The sequence below is a fragment of the Podarcis bocagei genome (genome assembly GCF_964188305.1).
Source record: "Podarcis bocagei genome assembly, chromosome: 8".
Taxonomy (NCBI): domain Eukaryota; kingdom Metazoa; phylum Chordata; class Lepidosauria; order Squamata; family Lacertidae; genus Podarcis; species Podarcis bocagei.
The window spans coordinates 55803578-55819835 of NC_138133.1; the positions used below are offsets into that span (position 1 = coordinate 55803578).

The 16258-nt window shown below is 38.8% G+C and overlaps 1 protein-coding gene across 7 annotated transcripts in view; it reads left to right on the plus strand.

The window, feature by feature from the left end:
* CHD7 (chromodomain helicase DNA binding protein 7) overlaps positions 1 to 16258 on the plus strand; it is a 140240-nt gene that overhangs the window by 110484 nt on the left and 13498 nt on the right. For all 7 annotated transcript variants that reach the window (XM_081204243.1, XM_081204249.1, XM_081204248.1 and 4 more), the window contains 14 exons: positions 2329 to 2539; positions 3400 to 3595; positions 3795 to 3962; positions 4426 to 4605; positions 6126 to 6236; positions 6336 to 6541; positions 7043 to 7242; positions 8243 to 8402; positions 12765 to 12854; positions 13297 to 13400; positions 14724 to 14853; positions 15166 to 15238; positions 15466 to 15517; positions 15981 to 16209. In XM_081204243.1, coding sequence (XP_081060369.1) covers positions 2329 to 2539; positions 3400 to 3595; positions 3795 to 3962; positions 4426 to 4605; positions 6126 to 6236; positions 6336 to 6541; positions 7043 to 7242; positions 8243 to 8402; positions 12765 to 12854; positions 13297 to 13400; positions 14724 to 14853; positions 15166 to 15238; positions 15466 to 15517; positions 15981 to 16209 — 2110 coding nt within the window. The remainder of the gene's footprint in view (positions 1 to 2328; positions 2540 to 3399; positions 3596 to 3794; positions 3963 to 4425; positions 4606 to 6125; positions 6237 to 6335; positions 6542 to 7042; positions 7243 to 8242; positions 8403 to 12764; positions 12855 to 13296; positions 13401 to 14723; positions 14854 to 15165; positions 15239 to 15465; positions 15518 to 15980; positions 16210 to 16258) is intronic.

The window sequence follows — 16258 nt, forward strand, 5'->3', positions numbered from 1 at the left end:
CTTATTTTGACAAAGTTAATTTAACTAAGCTGATAAAAGTCCTGCTATCAGTGTTCTATTTCAGAAGATGCACACATACACTTAAATGTGGCAAAATAAAAGACTATAGCATAAATGTTCTTTATATTTATGTTTCCACCACATAACTTGCTATGTTTGCAAATGAAATTCATGTTTGTACATGCTTTGTGCTAATGTTTTAGTCTTAATTACTACTTATCAGATGTAAATAAGATGCGAGTCCTCCAGTTCCACTAGAGAAGAGGGAGTTTCAAACTTATAACACATTCTTGCTTTCCATAAAGTGTGCGTGTTCATGTTTATCTTGTTGATCGATAATTAACATATTTATATGCAGTTGGTTTGTTTCTTAAAGAAGCATGTTACTATCATAGCAAAGCTTTTCTGATCAACTGTGTTAGCCACCCCTGCTATAAAAGTTAATGGCTGGAAAATTGTCAGAATTAAATATTGAGTCAGTAGTGTGAGATGCTCAATGTGAAGCTGACTTTTTACAAGGCAGTACTTTCTAGACATATGAGGACACTGGAACAATCAGAGGAAGATTTTGCTGTGTCTTTTTTATATGATATAGATAATTATAGCTGAAGATACTTGGTTGGTTCGCCTTATTTCGTCTTAGACTCTTAGCAAGTTACTATAATTTGTGTATGATTTGAGCCAGTCAGACAGGCTAGAGCACAGGATAGTCATGGCAACCCTCCGGTGTGTATACACTTCTGCAGAGCCAGAGTGGTGAGTGGCTAGTATGTTGGAAACCCAGGTTCAAATCCTTGCTCAACACTAAAGCTCCCAGAGCAAGACATTATCTCTCACTCAGTTGTCATTCTAAATGCCTCTGAGGAAAGGAAACATGTAAATACTAAAACCTGCAGTACAATTTGGGACATAAATAATTTCCTGCATTTTTACTGCAAGAGTCTCTGGCATGTCTTAAGTAGGAGTAACCTGAAAATAATCACTTGCTTTACTTATCTCCTCTTGCTTTATCTCCTCTCTACTGAAGTTGGCAAGACTGATTGGCAAAGCATCCTCCATAACAATATTTTAGGAATTATGGAGACTAGTTCTTTCCCCTTAGAGGCACAATATGGCCTAGCTGCCACCGTGCGTCATAAACTTCAGTGTACTTTGTTGGTAGAATGTGGTGGTATTACTCTGGCTTTAAAAGGGTATTGCTTTGTAACTACTTAAGGAAAGGTAGCTTAGTGATAGAGCACCTGTCATTCATGCAAAGCACCAGATTCAGTCTTTGGCATCTCCAGGTAGGGCTGGGAAAGATTATTCTTTAAAAACCTGAAGAGTCACTGCCAGTCAGTGTTGAGCCAGATAGTCCAATGGTCTGACTTCATATAAGACTGATTTCTATGTTTTATGTACTGATCAGAAACTTCATTAACACCACATGTGTGTTTTCATTGAAATAGGATACAAACTTGAGTGTGTGTTTTAATAGGAACAAGCAACATCAGCACAACGGTCTACAGTGCTAATGAACATGAAACATGGGCAGGAAATAGTCAGAAAATGGGTTGTTACTTATGCTTGATCCAACTGTCAGGCACTCCCTGCTGTAAAGGTGATAATGCCTGTTTGGACCAAAAGTGGACCCATGGCTATTGGACAATGCTGCCTCTAAAGACTTGGCGTTAACATTAGAATGCATAGTATTTCTGGGGGTCTCCCCTGAAATTTTTTAATTAATGTCCCTTTGGAAGGGGTCATAAGTGTTTCTGTTGGGATCCCCTAAGGCCCGAGCACACCAAATTTATGTAGACTGCTTGTTCCTCACTTTGTAAGCTAACAAGTGTCCATTTTGCCTCACACTAATCTTTGCCTTGTAAAAATTTGGGACATTTAAATTAGAATGTGTTTATCATCAGAATACTGCTACCGTAATGAACTATTACTATTGCACTTTGACTGTTAATACTGATAGGTTTCTAAGACCCTTTTTGAAAAAGGATTGGCTTTGCCATTACATCTTTCAACGTAGCTGTTAGATATTGTCTTTATATCCTTAATTTACTAATTAATTATTCAATCACTCCTTGCCCCCTAATTTGTTATGACTTCTGGCTTGGCACCTCTTTGTTGTTGTGAAACTTGTTTGCTGGAAGCTTTTGGGTTCATTGTTCATTTGCGCTTCCATATTTTCCATGTTATTTTTAGCTAAGCAAATGCAGCTATGTAAATATTTCTTCACTTATAAAATCCATAGACATTGTATAGGGAACTGGAAACAGGCTCGTAGTTTTATTAATAAAACCTTTAGAGTATTCACATATTGCTGTCCAATCTCTGCAGGTGCTGAAGAGAAAATTTTGGAAGAGTTTAAAGAAACACACAATCCTGACTCTCCAGATTTTCAGCTCCAGGCAATGATCCAGGCTGCTGGCAAGCTAGTACTGATTGACAAGTTGCTGCCAAAACTGAAGGCTGGTGGCCACAGGGTGCTTATCTTTTCCCAGATGGTGCGCTGCTTGGACATACTGGAAGACTACCTCATTCAAAGACGGTGAGAAAAATATAATCCAATTCTAGGAAATAGTAGTTATTCAACGTGCTATCAAGTATTTAACCTGTATTGCAAAATGTGGAAACAATGAAACAGGCGCTTAACATCATGAAATGGGAAAGTGGATAAGTATAGCAATAATTGTTCTGTTGGTTGTAACCTTTCACTCACAATCATAACAGACCACCATTATATTCATGGTTAGGCTTGACAACACTTTTAGAATAACTGGTGCACATTATGAATAGGATAAAAATGTGTTTTCTACTAAAGACATATTCGGTCGTAAATATTACTCACAAGCTAACCAAGCTAATACAAAAATATTCTGTACCTTTATTCTTCTGCTGCCTCTTAATGCTGGCTGAAATATTAAAACAAAGCAAGAAATCAATAGCATGAATATTTTCTTAACCAAGTTAATTTGTTAACTTGCACTCATGCTTTCAGGAAAATGCAAGATTATTGTCAATGTGATTTTGAAATCAAGTTTGAAAACAAGGGAAACATTTGCTAAAGGCAGAAAATGGGAGTGAGTTCTATCTCTTTATATTTGCTTCCCTTTACACTCTACCATTTGAGCCTGGGCTGGTTGGCATTCATCTGTCTCAGACTTCAGGGGTGAAGTCAAACCATTTGAAAGTTACAGAGCTTGCTGTGACTGTAGAGACTGATACGAGAGAGACATGTTTTGTTGCAACTGGGGCAGCAAGATTTAAAAGTTATGGGGTGAGGAGCACAACTATAAATATTGTAATTGTTTAAGTACATAATGTTGATTTCCCCCCCTAAATTCTTTGCAAAGATACTCGCCTTGTTTTTTGGTTCTGATTGTAATACAGTACTGCTCTTTTCCCCAGGTATCCATATGAGCGAATTGATGGAAGAGTAAGAGGCAACCTACGTCAAGCAGCTATTGACAGGTTTTCCAGACCTGATTCTGACAGATTTGTTTTTCTATTGTGTACAAGAGCTGGGGGGTTGGGCATTAATCTTACTGCCGCTGATACCTGCATCATCTTTGATTCAGACTGGAACCCTCAAAATGATCTTCAGGTATTATTGAAAGTGTCAACTGACAACCTTTTATCTTACTGCTGTCTAGAAAGGAGTAGTCTCTTGAGAAATATTATAAATTTGCAATATACACAAATAGTTTCTTTTAAGATTTTATTTGAATTAATGATTGTTCTAAGGGTTATACATGCTGCTTTTCTACAAACTGAAACATGGTAACAATTCCATATTTTTCCAGGCTCAAGCTCGATGTCACAGGATAGGACAGAGCAAGTCAGTGAAAATCTACAGGCTGATAACAAGAAATTCTTATGAAAGAGAAATGTTTGACAAAGCAAGTTTGAAACTTGGTCTTGATAAGGCTGTGCTTCAGTCCATGAGTGGAAGAGAGAATGCTACAAATGGGGTAAGAACAGCATTAATATATTCATTCAAAAGCCACCTAAATTTGCAGTGCACTTTCCATATATTCTAATTTCATCGAAGAGCTTGAGTTGTGCACATAGTTTTATACTTTTTGTAAACCGCTTTGAGGTTTTTTCTTACAATCAAGCAGAATATAAATTTTATGAAATAAAAAAACTAGACATGATCTATTTTTACATTTAATGTACTTTTTTAAAAAATGTGAAAAGCATCCGTTGGGAGGGCTCATTATTACTGGGATCGTGGCAGGCAGAGCTTCAATATTCCTCCTAAACTGTGTTCTAGTTTTGCCTCCCCATCCCAAAAGAAGACTGTTAGAAGTCTTTTCTTTGAATTTAGTAAACATTTCTTAAATCAGTTTTTTTGTGTGTGTGGAGAAAGCTGATTGTAAACTGTTTTACATAATTTTAACAAGAGCTATTTCTTTTGCGCACATATTACAGGTACAGCAACTATCTAAAAAAGAGATAGAAGATCTATTGAGGAAAGGAGCTTATGGTGCTCTAATGGATGAAGAGGATGAAGGTTCCAAATTCTGCGAGGAGGATATAGATCAGATTCTTTTGAGGCGGACACACACAATCACTATTGAGTCTGAGGGCAAAGGCTCTACATTTGCAAAGGTGAGCATTAACATTTATGGGGTTGTTTTTTGTATAAATGGAAACGTACGTTGAGTGATCTTTTGTCTCTTGGTGTGCCTCTTTATAGCTTAAAACCCTTATATCCCACAAGGCAAGCAGGACCTAAGGAGTCACTATGCCAAAATATATTCCAAATTTTTCCTCAGTCCTGCACAAGTGTGTGTTGACACAAATGCAGCCTCAAAATCATGCTCTTTGAAAATTTCAGAAGAACATAAAAAGGCCTTGACAGACTAATTCTTCTCTTACTTTCTTTTTAAAAAAATTATATACCACTTAAATGTAAAAATAGATAAATTTCAAAGCAGTTTACAGATTTCAAAGCAGTTTAGATTTCAGATCTAAAGCTGACACAAATGGCCGTAGAGAATATGTGTTTTGGTTATTGGAGCACTTAACCCCATTCTTCATGGCATATCAGCAGTAAGCATTGATGGCAGTTGCAGACAGGAGTGTAGTCTGCTGCATCTTAAAACTAGATGAAAAGTGGAGATGGGCCTAGAGCTTGCAGACCCTTCTTGCAAAGTTCTTTGTACAGATAAGCAGTAGCAATTCATAGCGGCTTAAAATGTGTCTCCATCAATGGTTTATAGAGAAGGCTACAACCCTTTGGGAATATATGGAGTAAAATGCACATTGTGCGCACAAGATAAGCATGCACATATCAAAGCAGTCATCCAACCCCCTCTTCTCCAGTTTTTGCTGCTCTGCAAGAGATCTTTGCCCTATCGCAGAGAATAGAACAGGTCTTTTTTTCCAAAGGGAATTTTACATTTTAAGAGAAAGCATATCTACCCAACATTCAGACACTTAGTTATTTACAGTCTCAAGCACCTGCAGGTAGCCCATCAGAGTACCTGACTTTGTTGTAAAAAAAGGGGCCCAACCATTGCTTAATTTATAACTTGATACCTGCAGCACCTAGCAGACTTTTATTCAAAGTACAGGCCTCATGGCTGCAACATCCAAACAGTTGATTTTATTCCCACCCCCCACAGATATCGAGCCTCACGGAGCTGTAGAGAAGTCAAAAGGTTGCTCACTGTTTTGTGGTGTTTTGGTTGGTATTGCTCAAGTATGGATTGGGGGGGGGGAGTTTTTCCTTATAAATGCAACTTGACTGCCTTTATTTTTATAGGTATTTTACAGTGGACCCTCCGGATACGAATTAAATTTGTTCCGGAGGTCCATACTTAACCTGAAAAGTCCATACCTGGAGGTGCCGCTTCTGCGCAATAAAGCGCTTCTGTGCATGCATGCGGCACACAGAGCGCTTCTGCACGTGTGCGGGCAGCAAAACCCGGAAATATACACTTCCAGGTTTGCTGCGTTCACAACCCAAAAGTTACGTATCCAGAGTGGTACGTAACTCAAGGGTCCACTGTACTTACATTGTTATACCATAGATGTAAAAAACCCAAGGTGAATAAATTCATATTTATTTATTTTTGTTAATATATATCTTTGAATATTGATTGGAGATAATTGTTGTATTTTAGGCTAGTTTTGTTGCATCTGGTAACAGAACAGACATTTCACTGGATGATCCTAACTTCTGGCAGAAGTGGGCAAAAAAAGCTGAGCTTGACATTGATGCCTTAAATGGAAGGGTGAGAGAATGAAACCATTAAATACTTTTAGATCACTATAATGTGATTTTTTAAAAAACAAACAAACAAACAAACAAAACATCTCTTTTTTAATTATAGAACAACCTAGTTATTGATACACCAAGGGTAAGAAAGCAAACTAGACTATACAGTGCAGTCAAAGAAGATGAACTGATGGAATTTTCTGATCTGGAAAGTGATTCTGAAGAAAAACCCAGTATAAAACCCCGTAGACCACAGGACAAATCTCAGGGTTATGCACGAAGTGAATGCTTTAGGGTGGAAAAGAATCTGTTGGTTTATGGGTAAGTAAAACGAGCCTCAAATGACTTGCTGCCGTAAATTTAGCTAGACTGCCTTAATGAACTACCATTAAGGTGAGATTAAGAGCCTCTGTCTAAACTTTGCTCCTATAAAGTTGTATACAGTTATTACAAATAAAGGATTATAGGATCAAGCTCAAATTGATCCCCAAATCTCAAGACTGCAGAAACAGCTCTGGAATAGAATTTCCTGAATAGATTTTCCTGCTCTGAGCCTATAAGGGCTATTGGCATTAAACATGTGTATTTTATTATTTCCAGTATAGTTAAATTGTGGCTTTTATGAGCAGTGAACTTGCTGCCTGCTCAGTAAAATAAACATTCTTAAGTCCTTGGTGCTAGAAACTGGATTCCCTGATGTGACCTGCAAATTCAAAATGTATTTAATGCTAACACCAGAAGCCCCATTCTAGCTGTCATTTGGGAGCTAATGTCAAAATGTGATCCAGTTCTAGGTATGTGCGCTTTCTATTTTTCTTATAGTTGGGGACGATGGACTGATATCCTCTCACATGGGCGCTATAAACGCCAACTAACAGAACAAGATGTGGAAACCATCTGCCGAACAATCCTTGTGTATTGTCTCAATCATTACAAAGGGGATGAAAACATCAAAAGTTTTGTCTGGGATCTAATCACTCCCACTGCAGATGGACAAACACGAGCCTTGGTTAACCATTCTGGTAGGCTTCTGCACATTTTTCTTTTGTATCAAACTCTGTAGCATGCCTAGCACAGCGTTCTAAAGCTGAGATGGGGAACTTGTGGCTCCCTAGATGCTGGGCTCTAGCTCCCATCAGCCTTGGCCAGCATGGCCAGTGGTCAGGCATGCTGGAATTTGTGGTGCCATAACAACTTAATCACCATATTTGGTGCAGTGGCTTGGTGTTGACTTTGAGATGGGAAAACCGGAATAAACTCCCTATTGTAACATTTGTTCCAGGTAACCAACAGATCCATGCAGTCCTTTCTTATAATGATTTTTTGGGGGGCGGGGGGCATGAATGTACAAAAGTATTTTTTTTCAAAAAAAATTCACAGTGCTCTTGAATTGGTACAAATTAAAACCAAATTTATGATGGTGGCATTTTTCAAAACAACTTTTGAGAAGTTGTTGTGGAAGAAATGGACCCTGGTTAGCTGACTTAGGTGTTTAGCAGTTTCATTTTTGACTCATTTCAATAAGGGTAAATTGGACTGCTAATAACTTGGAAAGTTAAGCATATTTTTTTGAAGGGAGCGAACCCTGAAAGGGCAGGGGTGACGGCTAACATCAAAAGGCAACTAAATTGGTTCCAATTTTCTTTCCCCCCCTTTTTTTTCTTTTAAAAAGGGTTTAACAAATATTTAAAACAGCTGCTGGGGTCGCCTTCATAGCACAACAGGATTGAAAATAAAAGCTGAGATTCTTAGGATGTTGAATTGTGCTACAAGTACTACATTCTGTACTTTTCTTTGTTTCTGCCATATCTTCCTGCACCTGCAACCCTGATTGTAGTCTCACGGACAGTAATGCAATAGTGAATGAGAATTAGCTTTCCACATGTCACTCTGTGCGCACTTTGCAGTTTGTCAGGAGTGAATGCTGAAAGAAGAGCTATATGAAAGTGATTTCACAGATAGAATCATAGAATCAGTGCTAATGCTTTCTGTTGAAAAAGCATGCATGTGTGTGTTTCTTAGGCTTGTCTGCTCCAGTGCCCAGGGGAAGAAAAGGCAAAAAAGTGAAAGCCCAGAGTGCACAACCTGTGCTACAGAACGCTGACTGGCTTGCAAGTTGTAACCCAGATGCCTTATTTCAGGAGGACAGCTATAAGAAACACCTCAAACATCACTGTAATAAGTAAGTTTTTAAATTTCCTTGCTTTTACCCAATGACCTAGACTTTGATGTTTTCTCAGTATTCATATCTTAGTACCATGCAAAGACCCTATAGATTGCTGTGGCTATTGCATTTAATTTGTGGTATATCACTAATCAGCTCCAAAGTTGACTTGGCTGTTAACAAGCTTTCTCTGAGTGATTAATTTTAATCAAGCCTTCTAAGGATGCAGTTTTTATTTTATCACAAAGAAGTGTGGGTAACTGTCATGGCAAAAATGTTCCTTGCATCTGTTATCACCATCATGATAATCATTTATTGCCTGCACTTCATCCTAATGTGAATAAGATTGGTCCTAGGAAAAAACACACCCCAGGTGTCAAAAGCCAGGGTAAAGCGCCAAAATGATTTCTCTACAAATTTATCTGTATAAATTGCTACCTTTCCTCTAGCTTTCTCTGTTTGTTTAAATACTTGGTAAGATGCTTTCACAAGTATACCAGATTGATTTATGGTATTCTTATGAATGATACTGATAAGTAAAAAGGGGGGTTGTAAATTCATTGGAGTGCTATAGCTTACTGCTACTCGTGTACCGTGTGTATGACATTAATCCTATCATGCTACTCAAAGAAAGTATTAAGTGATGCAAAGTGTCCTGTGGGTGTTTTGGGGAGAGAACAGATATAGGTTGTAATCTTACTTGGAAATGAGCGTCATTGAAATCAATAGAACTTTAAAGTAAATATGAGTGGGATCAGGCTGAAACATTTATAAGGATTTGTTGTCTTGAGCAAAGAAAACATTTCACTTAACAACCTGATGATGAGTTCATAACAAACCCACTGTATACAATTTAAGCAGCTTCCATAAAATCCACTTGTAGCATTCAGTGCCTGTTCAAATGTGTGTCTTGCAGTATAGACTTGGTGTCCTGTCCTCTTGTTGCATTACAGTATAGGAAGATCTAAACTACAGATTAAAATCATTCCAATCTCACCTTTTGTAAATATTATTTCTGTAAGTGTAAAGCAATGTAGTTTAGAGTTATGCAGAAAACTCTGTCAGAGCATCTTCTTTGCCTACTTACTATTTGCTTCTTACACCAAGAATGGCTAATTGCCGTAAAGAAGCAAATTAAATCCTGGAAGAGTGAAATGGGGGGGGGGGGAGAGAAGGGGAAATAGCCATCTCTTTTCTAGAGTTGCTTTAATTGGTGAATAAAGAGTCTACAAATCTTAATGGAAAAAGTTTGTGCTTTTATCTGCATGCTATATTTCCACAGTATTAACCTGTAGTACCGTACATTCAGCTGCTTAAAAATGCTGCTGCTGCTCCTTAAAGTGCCTAGGTGCTGTATATAGGTTATTTAGGGCATTTTCTCAAGAGGTACAGCTGATAGATGTATGCCTTGGACTTGCTTGTGTTCCTTGAGCATCTCCTTCATCCCTTCTTCCCTTCTCTCCATCACTCCCCCTCCCCCCCCCAAAAAAAATCTATATGGCAAAAGATTTCTGAAATTGAGCAGAGTTATAAAAGCAGTTTGTGATATGGCATGAAGGTTTGGCATTAAAGAAAAACAAGTCAAAAATTCCACTGGGTGAGCAGAAGCCCTCGGGCATGTCTAATGTTGCTCTTTGTATCCCAGTCATTGTGCTTGTATGCGTATTATTTATTGGGTGCCCTACTGAATAACAGATGTGGTGGTTTTTCTATGTCACATTGCAGACTTGTCTTTGGATAGATGTACATTCAACCTGGTGACATGACCCTAGGTGAACTGCATGTTTTGAGCACAGAAGTAACTAATTAAGAAGTTTTTGTAGAAGTAAAGAAACTAGAAGTATAAGAAGTTGTGCCAATGCTTTGCATCCAGATACTATAATGTATGAAGCAGAACTTACACAGCTTGCTGTATTCAGATCCAGGAGCCCCTCAAGGTCATGGATATTTCTTCACTTTTTACAAATCCAAGAAGATAAAAGTGTGATGGTACTCATTTTTCTGTACCATGAGCACCATATTGTTATAAATTATTATAATTTTTTAGAACTTCTCAAGATTCCACTGTATCTTGAGCAGGCCCATTCTGTGAGTAGTTGTATTTTTATCTGTGCTAAATCAGGAATGGCCATCTCCTTCAGCCTGGGGTACAGGCTTTCCCTAGCCAATCTTCTCAGGGACCATCACCCACTCCTGTAATCCCTCCACATTGGTACATTGGCTAAGGATAATCTAAGCATCTGGTTTTGGGACTGAATTGGACTTGGTCACCCTTAATCAGGAAAAGGACAGAGGAAATGTGGCCCTGTTGCTTCTGCTAGATCTCTCAGGGGCCTTTTGATACTATTGACCTTTGTGTCATACTGGACTGGCTTGGTAGGTTGCAGGTTTAAGGCACTGTATAGACCGGTTTCTATCTATAGGGAGAGTTCCAGAGAGTGACTTTAGATGACTGCACCCCTGACCCCTGGCAGCGGTGCTGTGGGGTGCTACAGGTAATGTATTGTCCCCAGTGCTGTTCAACATCTATATGAAGCTGCTGACAAGCAGTCAGAATGTTGAAAACACCCAGCTCTGTTGCTGTGTTATGTGTGAGTGGACATGCATGTCCTGGACTAGTGTCTGGATATATTAGTGGGCTGAGTGAGGTCCAGTAAGCTGAAGTTGAATTGTGATAACGTGGAGGTCCTTTGGGCGAATGATCTCCAGCTCTGGGAATTAGGCATATTGCCTGGTCTGAACAGGGTTCCTCTCCCCTTGAAGGAATAGGTATGTAGTCTGATGGGTGCTTCTTGAGCCATCATTGTCACTGAAGGCCCCAAATAAGCCTTTTACCACCTTCAGTTGAAACATAGGTTACATCTGTTCCTGGCTGAGGTAACTTGGACACAGTGATCCATTCAGGGCTTTTTTCAGCTGGAACTCACAGGAACTCAGTTCCGGAACTTCTCAGATGGGCGCCATTGCCATTATAAAAGAACAAGGTTCACGGTGGGCTCCGGCACTTCTTTTTCTTGAAAAATAGCACTGGATCCATGCACTGGTAACCCTAGGACAGTCTAGACAAAGGTGCCTACAGTTATTAGGTGAAGTTACCTACAATGAACATGTGATACACCATTAAAAGAAATTGCTTTAACTGCCAATCTGTTGCTGACCCAAGTTTCAACCTAAAGAACTTGGGAGCCATATTACCTGAGATTACACCTTCTTCCATATAGACCTGCCCATTCATAAAGCTATTTAGCTGATACCCTCCTACTACCTGCTGAAATCCATCCTGTGGCAACCCAGATGAGGGCTTTTTCTGTGGTAGCACTCAGTTTGTGGAATAGTCTTTCTTCTTAAAGAAGGCAGGCGCTAACTGTGAAATGTTTTCAGCTCTTGGTAGAAACATCGTTATTTGCCCAATCATCTTCTGGCCATTGATACCCATTTTTCAAATTGTTCTGGTTGTTGCTGTATTCATGTAGTTTTAATGTTTATTTTATTGAATTGTTTTATATTATTGTTGTACACCGCCTTGCAGTGTTCAATAAATGCAGCATAGAAGTATTTTAGATTAATAAATAATAGTTTTTCCCATTTTCAGATAGTTTTCTAGCATCATTGGGAGTGAATATAATTGTGTGTTTGGTTATATCAATTTAATCTTTGACTGGGAGCATACGATTATAGCTCCAAAAAAGTTTTACAGCATGTCAGAGGTGTTACATTGTAAATTTGAACTAGGTTACGTTCCGTTGTCATCCAATCTAGGCAGGTGAAATAGTAGTAAATTTGGCAGAACTTTTTTTTTTTTTTAATCCTGTCTTTAGGAAACACTGACTTTTCCATTCTCAGAAGCAAAAATTGTACAATCGTAACAAGCCTGACATTCCATATTGGGGGTTTATTGTAAGGTAGTAAAACCAGATTTTATATCTCGTTTATTCCTGCAACTTCTGATGTGCTTCCAAAAATGGTATTAAGGCAGCAGCTGAGGAAATTTTATGAGATAATGAAGCAGAACAGTTACTGAAAGCCATCTGCTCAGTTGTTTACAAACTTGCTTCAATACTTCAGAGGCAGTGGTAGAGTACGTGTCTAAACTTCACAAGCTGCACTAGGTAGAACTAAATGAAATGCGCCTGGGTTGGGCTGAGCTCGATCCCTCTCTGTGCAGTCTAAGCGGTTGCCAGGCAGGCCTGTTGGAAGCCAGCAGAAAGCACCACACAGAGGTGATTATGTGCCACCATCTGTCACGCTTCAAGCCTACCATACAGCATGGCTAATCAGCCTTGGCAGGATGATGGATGAACAGCAGCAGCTGCCAAAAGCCACTGTTGGCAAACAGTCCTGAAGTTAAGAACTTTTTCCCCTCTCTGTTTTCCTCTCCAGGGTCCTGCTGCGTGTCCGCATGCTGTACTATCTGAGGCAAGAAGTTATAGGGGACCAAGCTGACAAGATCTTGGAGGGTGCTGACTCAAGGTTAGTGCAAATTTAGGTTGATATGTTGCTTTATGCGAGCTGTAACCTGTGCATATTTATTTTAGATCAGAGGAATTTAAAGATTTAGCAGTTGCATATCTGTTCAGGGCATTTTATCATTTCATGCTTTGAGTGTGGTTGGTGAGGGTGAATAGAAGATGGGTAATGGGGATTTTTCATTTCATAGGGAGGAAAAATTCATTAATACCTGCTTTGATAGGGTGGGTCAGAGTCTAATATTTAATATAAATATTTTAGAGAGGGGAAAGTATTAATAAATAAATAATATTAACACTTCTATTGTTTATAACCACTTTGGGATTTTTCAAGTATCTTGATGCCTTGTGTAATCAAGTTTGCTCTTCCAACACTTAGTGTGAACACATTTAAATGTGATACCTAACCTTCAGAGGTATTTCCAAATGTGTAATTCTTTTTATAGTGAGGCTGATATTTGGATTCCTGAGCCATTTCATGCTGAAGTTCCTACAGACTGGTGGGATAAGGAGGCAGATAAATCCCTTTTAATTGGAGTGTTCAAGCATGGTAAGTGATGTCTCACTTCGAACAGAACTCCTTGGTAAAAGCTTTCTGTGTATACCAATATTCAGTCACAATATTAACAAGTGTAGTTCCAAAGAATTGTTGGCTTCTCGCTCCTTTTTTCCTTCTGCATTGAAAAAAAAATCTATTTGAGTTGTAAATATCAGATGCTGTTTTTAAATGTTTGCAGAACATTTCTGGAGAAAACATTACTTCCTTGGCTGTAAATAACACAAAACCATATTTGTTTAAATAATAGCCAAGTAGTATTATAGATCTCCATAAACTCCGCTTCCAGCACTGTTTCACTTGCTAACTCTGCCAGCCAGTGTCAAAGTGGACGGTGGGCTTAACCTCTGCTATTAATCTGTACAAGTGCCTCCTGGGCTTTGTTCCAAGCAATATTTCACAAATGTCAGTGCTGAGAACTCCCGGCTCCCTTGAGTGGGATGCAGCCTTGTTAACTTTGAAAGGCTGGGGATGCAGAGCTGGCATGATATATACAGTGAGCAATTCCTGATTATAATCCCAATTCTCTGGAGGTTGCAGAGGTATTCTCAGCAGCCCAGCCTGACTAAAGGGGAGAATGATGGCTTATAAAACCTTTCATGATTACAGTTTGGCTTGAGGCTCTACAGCAGTTAAGGACAGTGTGTTGTAGTACAAATCCTAATTGAATTGTGCTGTTCTGCCTATGTACAGCAGCTCTGTTTTGTGGGCTCAGCTGAGGCAAGTCTAGTCTAAAAATCATTTTCTTGCTGTGCACTGTTGGGATCTGCCATTTTCCATCTAGTCAACTTGGATGGCACAGAAAAGTAAACAGCAGTTTGAAAACCATGGAGGGAACGGTGTCATCTTACTGACATGCATCATCCTAAACCAAATAAGACAGGTTTGCTGGCCTTACGTATTTTCCCATGTATGCATTTCCAACTGTAAGTGCCAGTTTCAATAGGGCTAGTACCACTGAAAGGAAGGTGAGTTGGGGGATGTTAAATCTAGAGGTGAAAGGGTAACTAATAAAAAGCTTTGTGCATGGCTACTGCTCCCATTTTTTGCCTCGCTCGCCCACTCACCCAGCCAAACACTGCCTGGAAATCTTTAATGTCTCCATGCTTTCCACAGGTGTATGGCACATTCTTGTTTGTAATGAAAGGAAGTAGAAATGTGGAAGTAGAACTTGTCTTCACACATTCTTGTATGTAATGGGAACGGAAAAGTAGAAATGCAGTTTTCTCGTTCTGCATCAGTATAAAAGTGTCATTCACATGGAGCTATTTTGTTTATACTTGTGGGTGCTTGGTGTGTTTTTCTGTCTGGGTGCAGGCTATGAGAAGTACAATTCAATGAGAGCCGACTCCACACTCTGTTTCCTGGAACGTGTTGGTATGCCTGATGCCAAGGCCATAGCTGCTGAGCAGAGAGGAACAGATATATTAACAGATGGTGGTGATGGGTAAGGACATTATAAAAATTTAATAAACTTTACAACACTATCATAAATACTGGCCTGGCTTCACCTATTGCATCACATTTGAGGATTCTCTTTCTTATAACAGTGTTTCCACATATATGGTGAAGTAGTTAAAAATCAAGTTTGGGATTCATTTTAATGGATATATAATTAGACATTAAGAAGCTTTTTTTGGTCATTTAACATTGTCCCTCATGATACTGCATAATAAGGTTTGGAAAGGATTTGTTCTTTAGCTCTGATAGTTGTGTTTCTCTCTCCCCCCCCCCCCCCCGCACATCATATTTCCTGTAGGGGTGATTTTGATAGAGAAGATGAAGATCCAGAATATAAACCAACCAGGACTCCATTCAAAGATGAAATTGATGTAAGGATCTTGACATGCTAATACATGGTTTTTTATTAATGTGTAATTTTTATTAATGTGTAATATTTGAAGAAAGGTTATTTGAAATATTAATGTATTGTCTCATGTAATGTTCTTGTGTGTAACAAAAAAGTTATTTTCAGCTTTTTGAAAGGTCATTTCCTCTGCTTCCTTAAAGCTAAATTTTTGAAAAACAAATGCTGAAGTAACACTCTTTTTTCCTAAAGGAATTTGCAAACTCTCCTTCTGACAAGGAAGAATCCATAGAGCTCCACACAAGTAAGCCTGGGAATGGGGTGAGGGAGAAGTGTTAATAATCAAATATTATCTAATGTTGATTGTGGTACACAAGGGACCAACTTTTTGTGCTTTAATTTTCAGAAAAATTAATGGATTTATATCTTTTTTGTAATAATTTGCCACTTACATATACTGTTGCTTTGTATATGCTTTATTCAGTTTGGTTACATAATGGGATATGTGTAGTGGCAGAGCCAAAGCTATAACCATTTTGGAGAGGGATAACCATTTTAGCTGTGTGTTGTCACCAGAACTTCACTGAGTGTGTTGTTCACAATACTGAAGTTCAAGACGTAAATGTTTCAGAATTCATCTTAAGAGGACTTCAGTGTTAGATATTTGATTTGTGGGGTTTTAAACTCAATGTGCTTTTCATATATAGCAAATTAGCATTTGACTATAATTACGAATGTCTAATATTAGCTTTGCTAATATTTTGTAGGCAAGCACAGTGAAAGCAATGCAGATTTTGGCCAACTCTACTGGCCTAACACTTCAACCCTGACTACCCGCTTGCGCCGCCTCATTACTGCCTATCAGCGTAGCTATAAAAGGCAACAAATGAGGCAAGAGGCGCTAATGAAGACTGACCGACGCCGTCGACGACCTCGTGAAGAAGTGAGAGCATTAGAAGCTGAAAGAGAAGCTATAATAACGGAAAAACGTCAAAAGTAAGTTTCTTTAGGCTCCGTTCTCATAGAAATGAGCATCTGCTTGCAA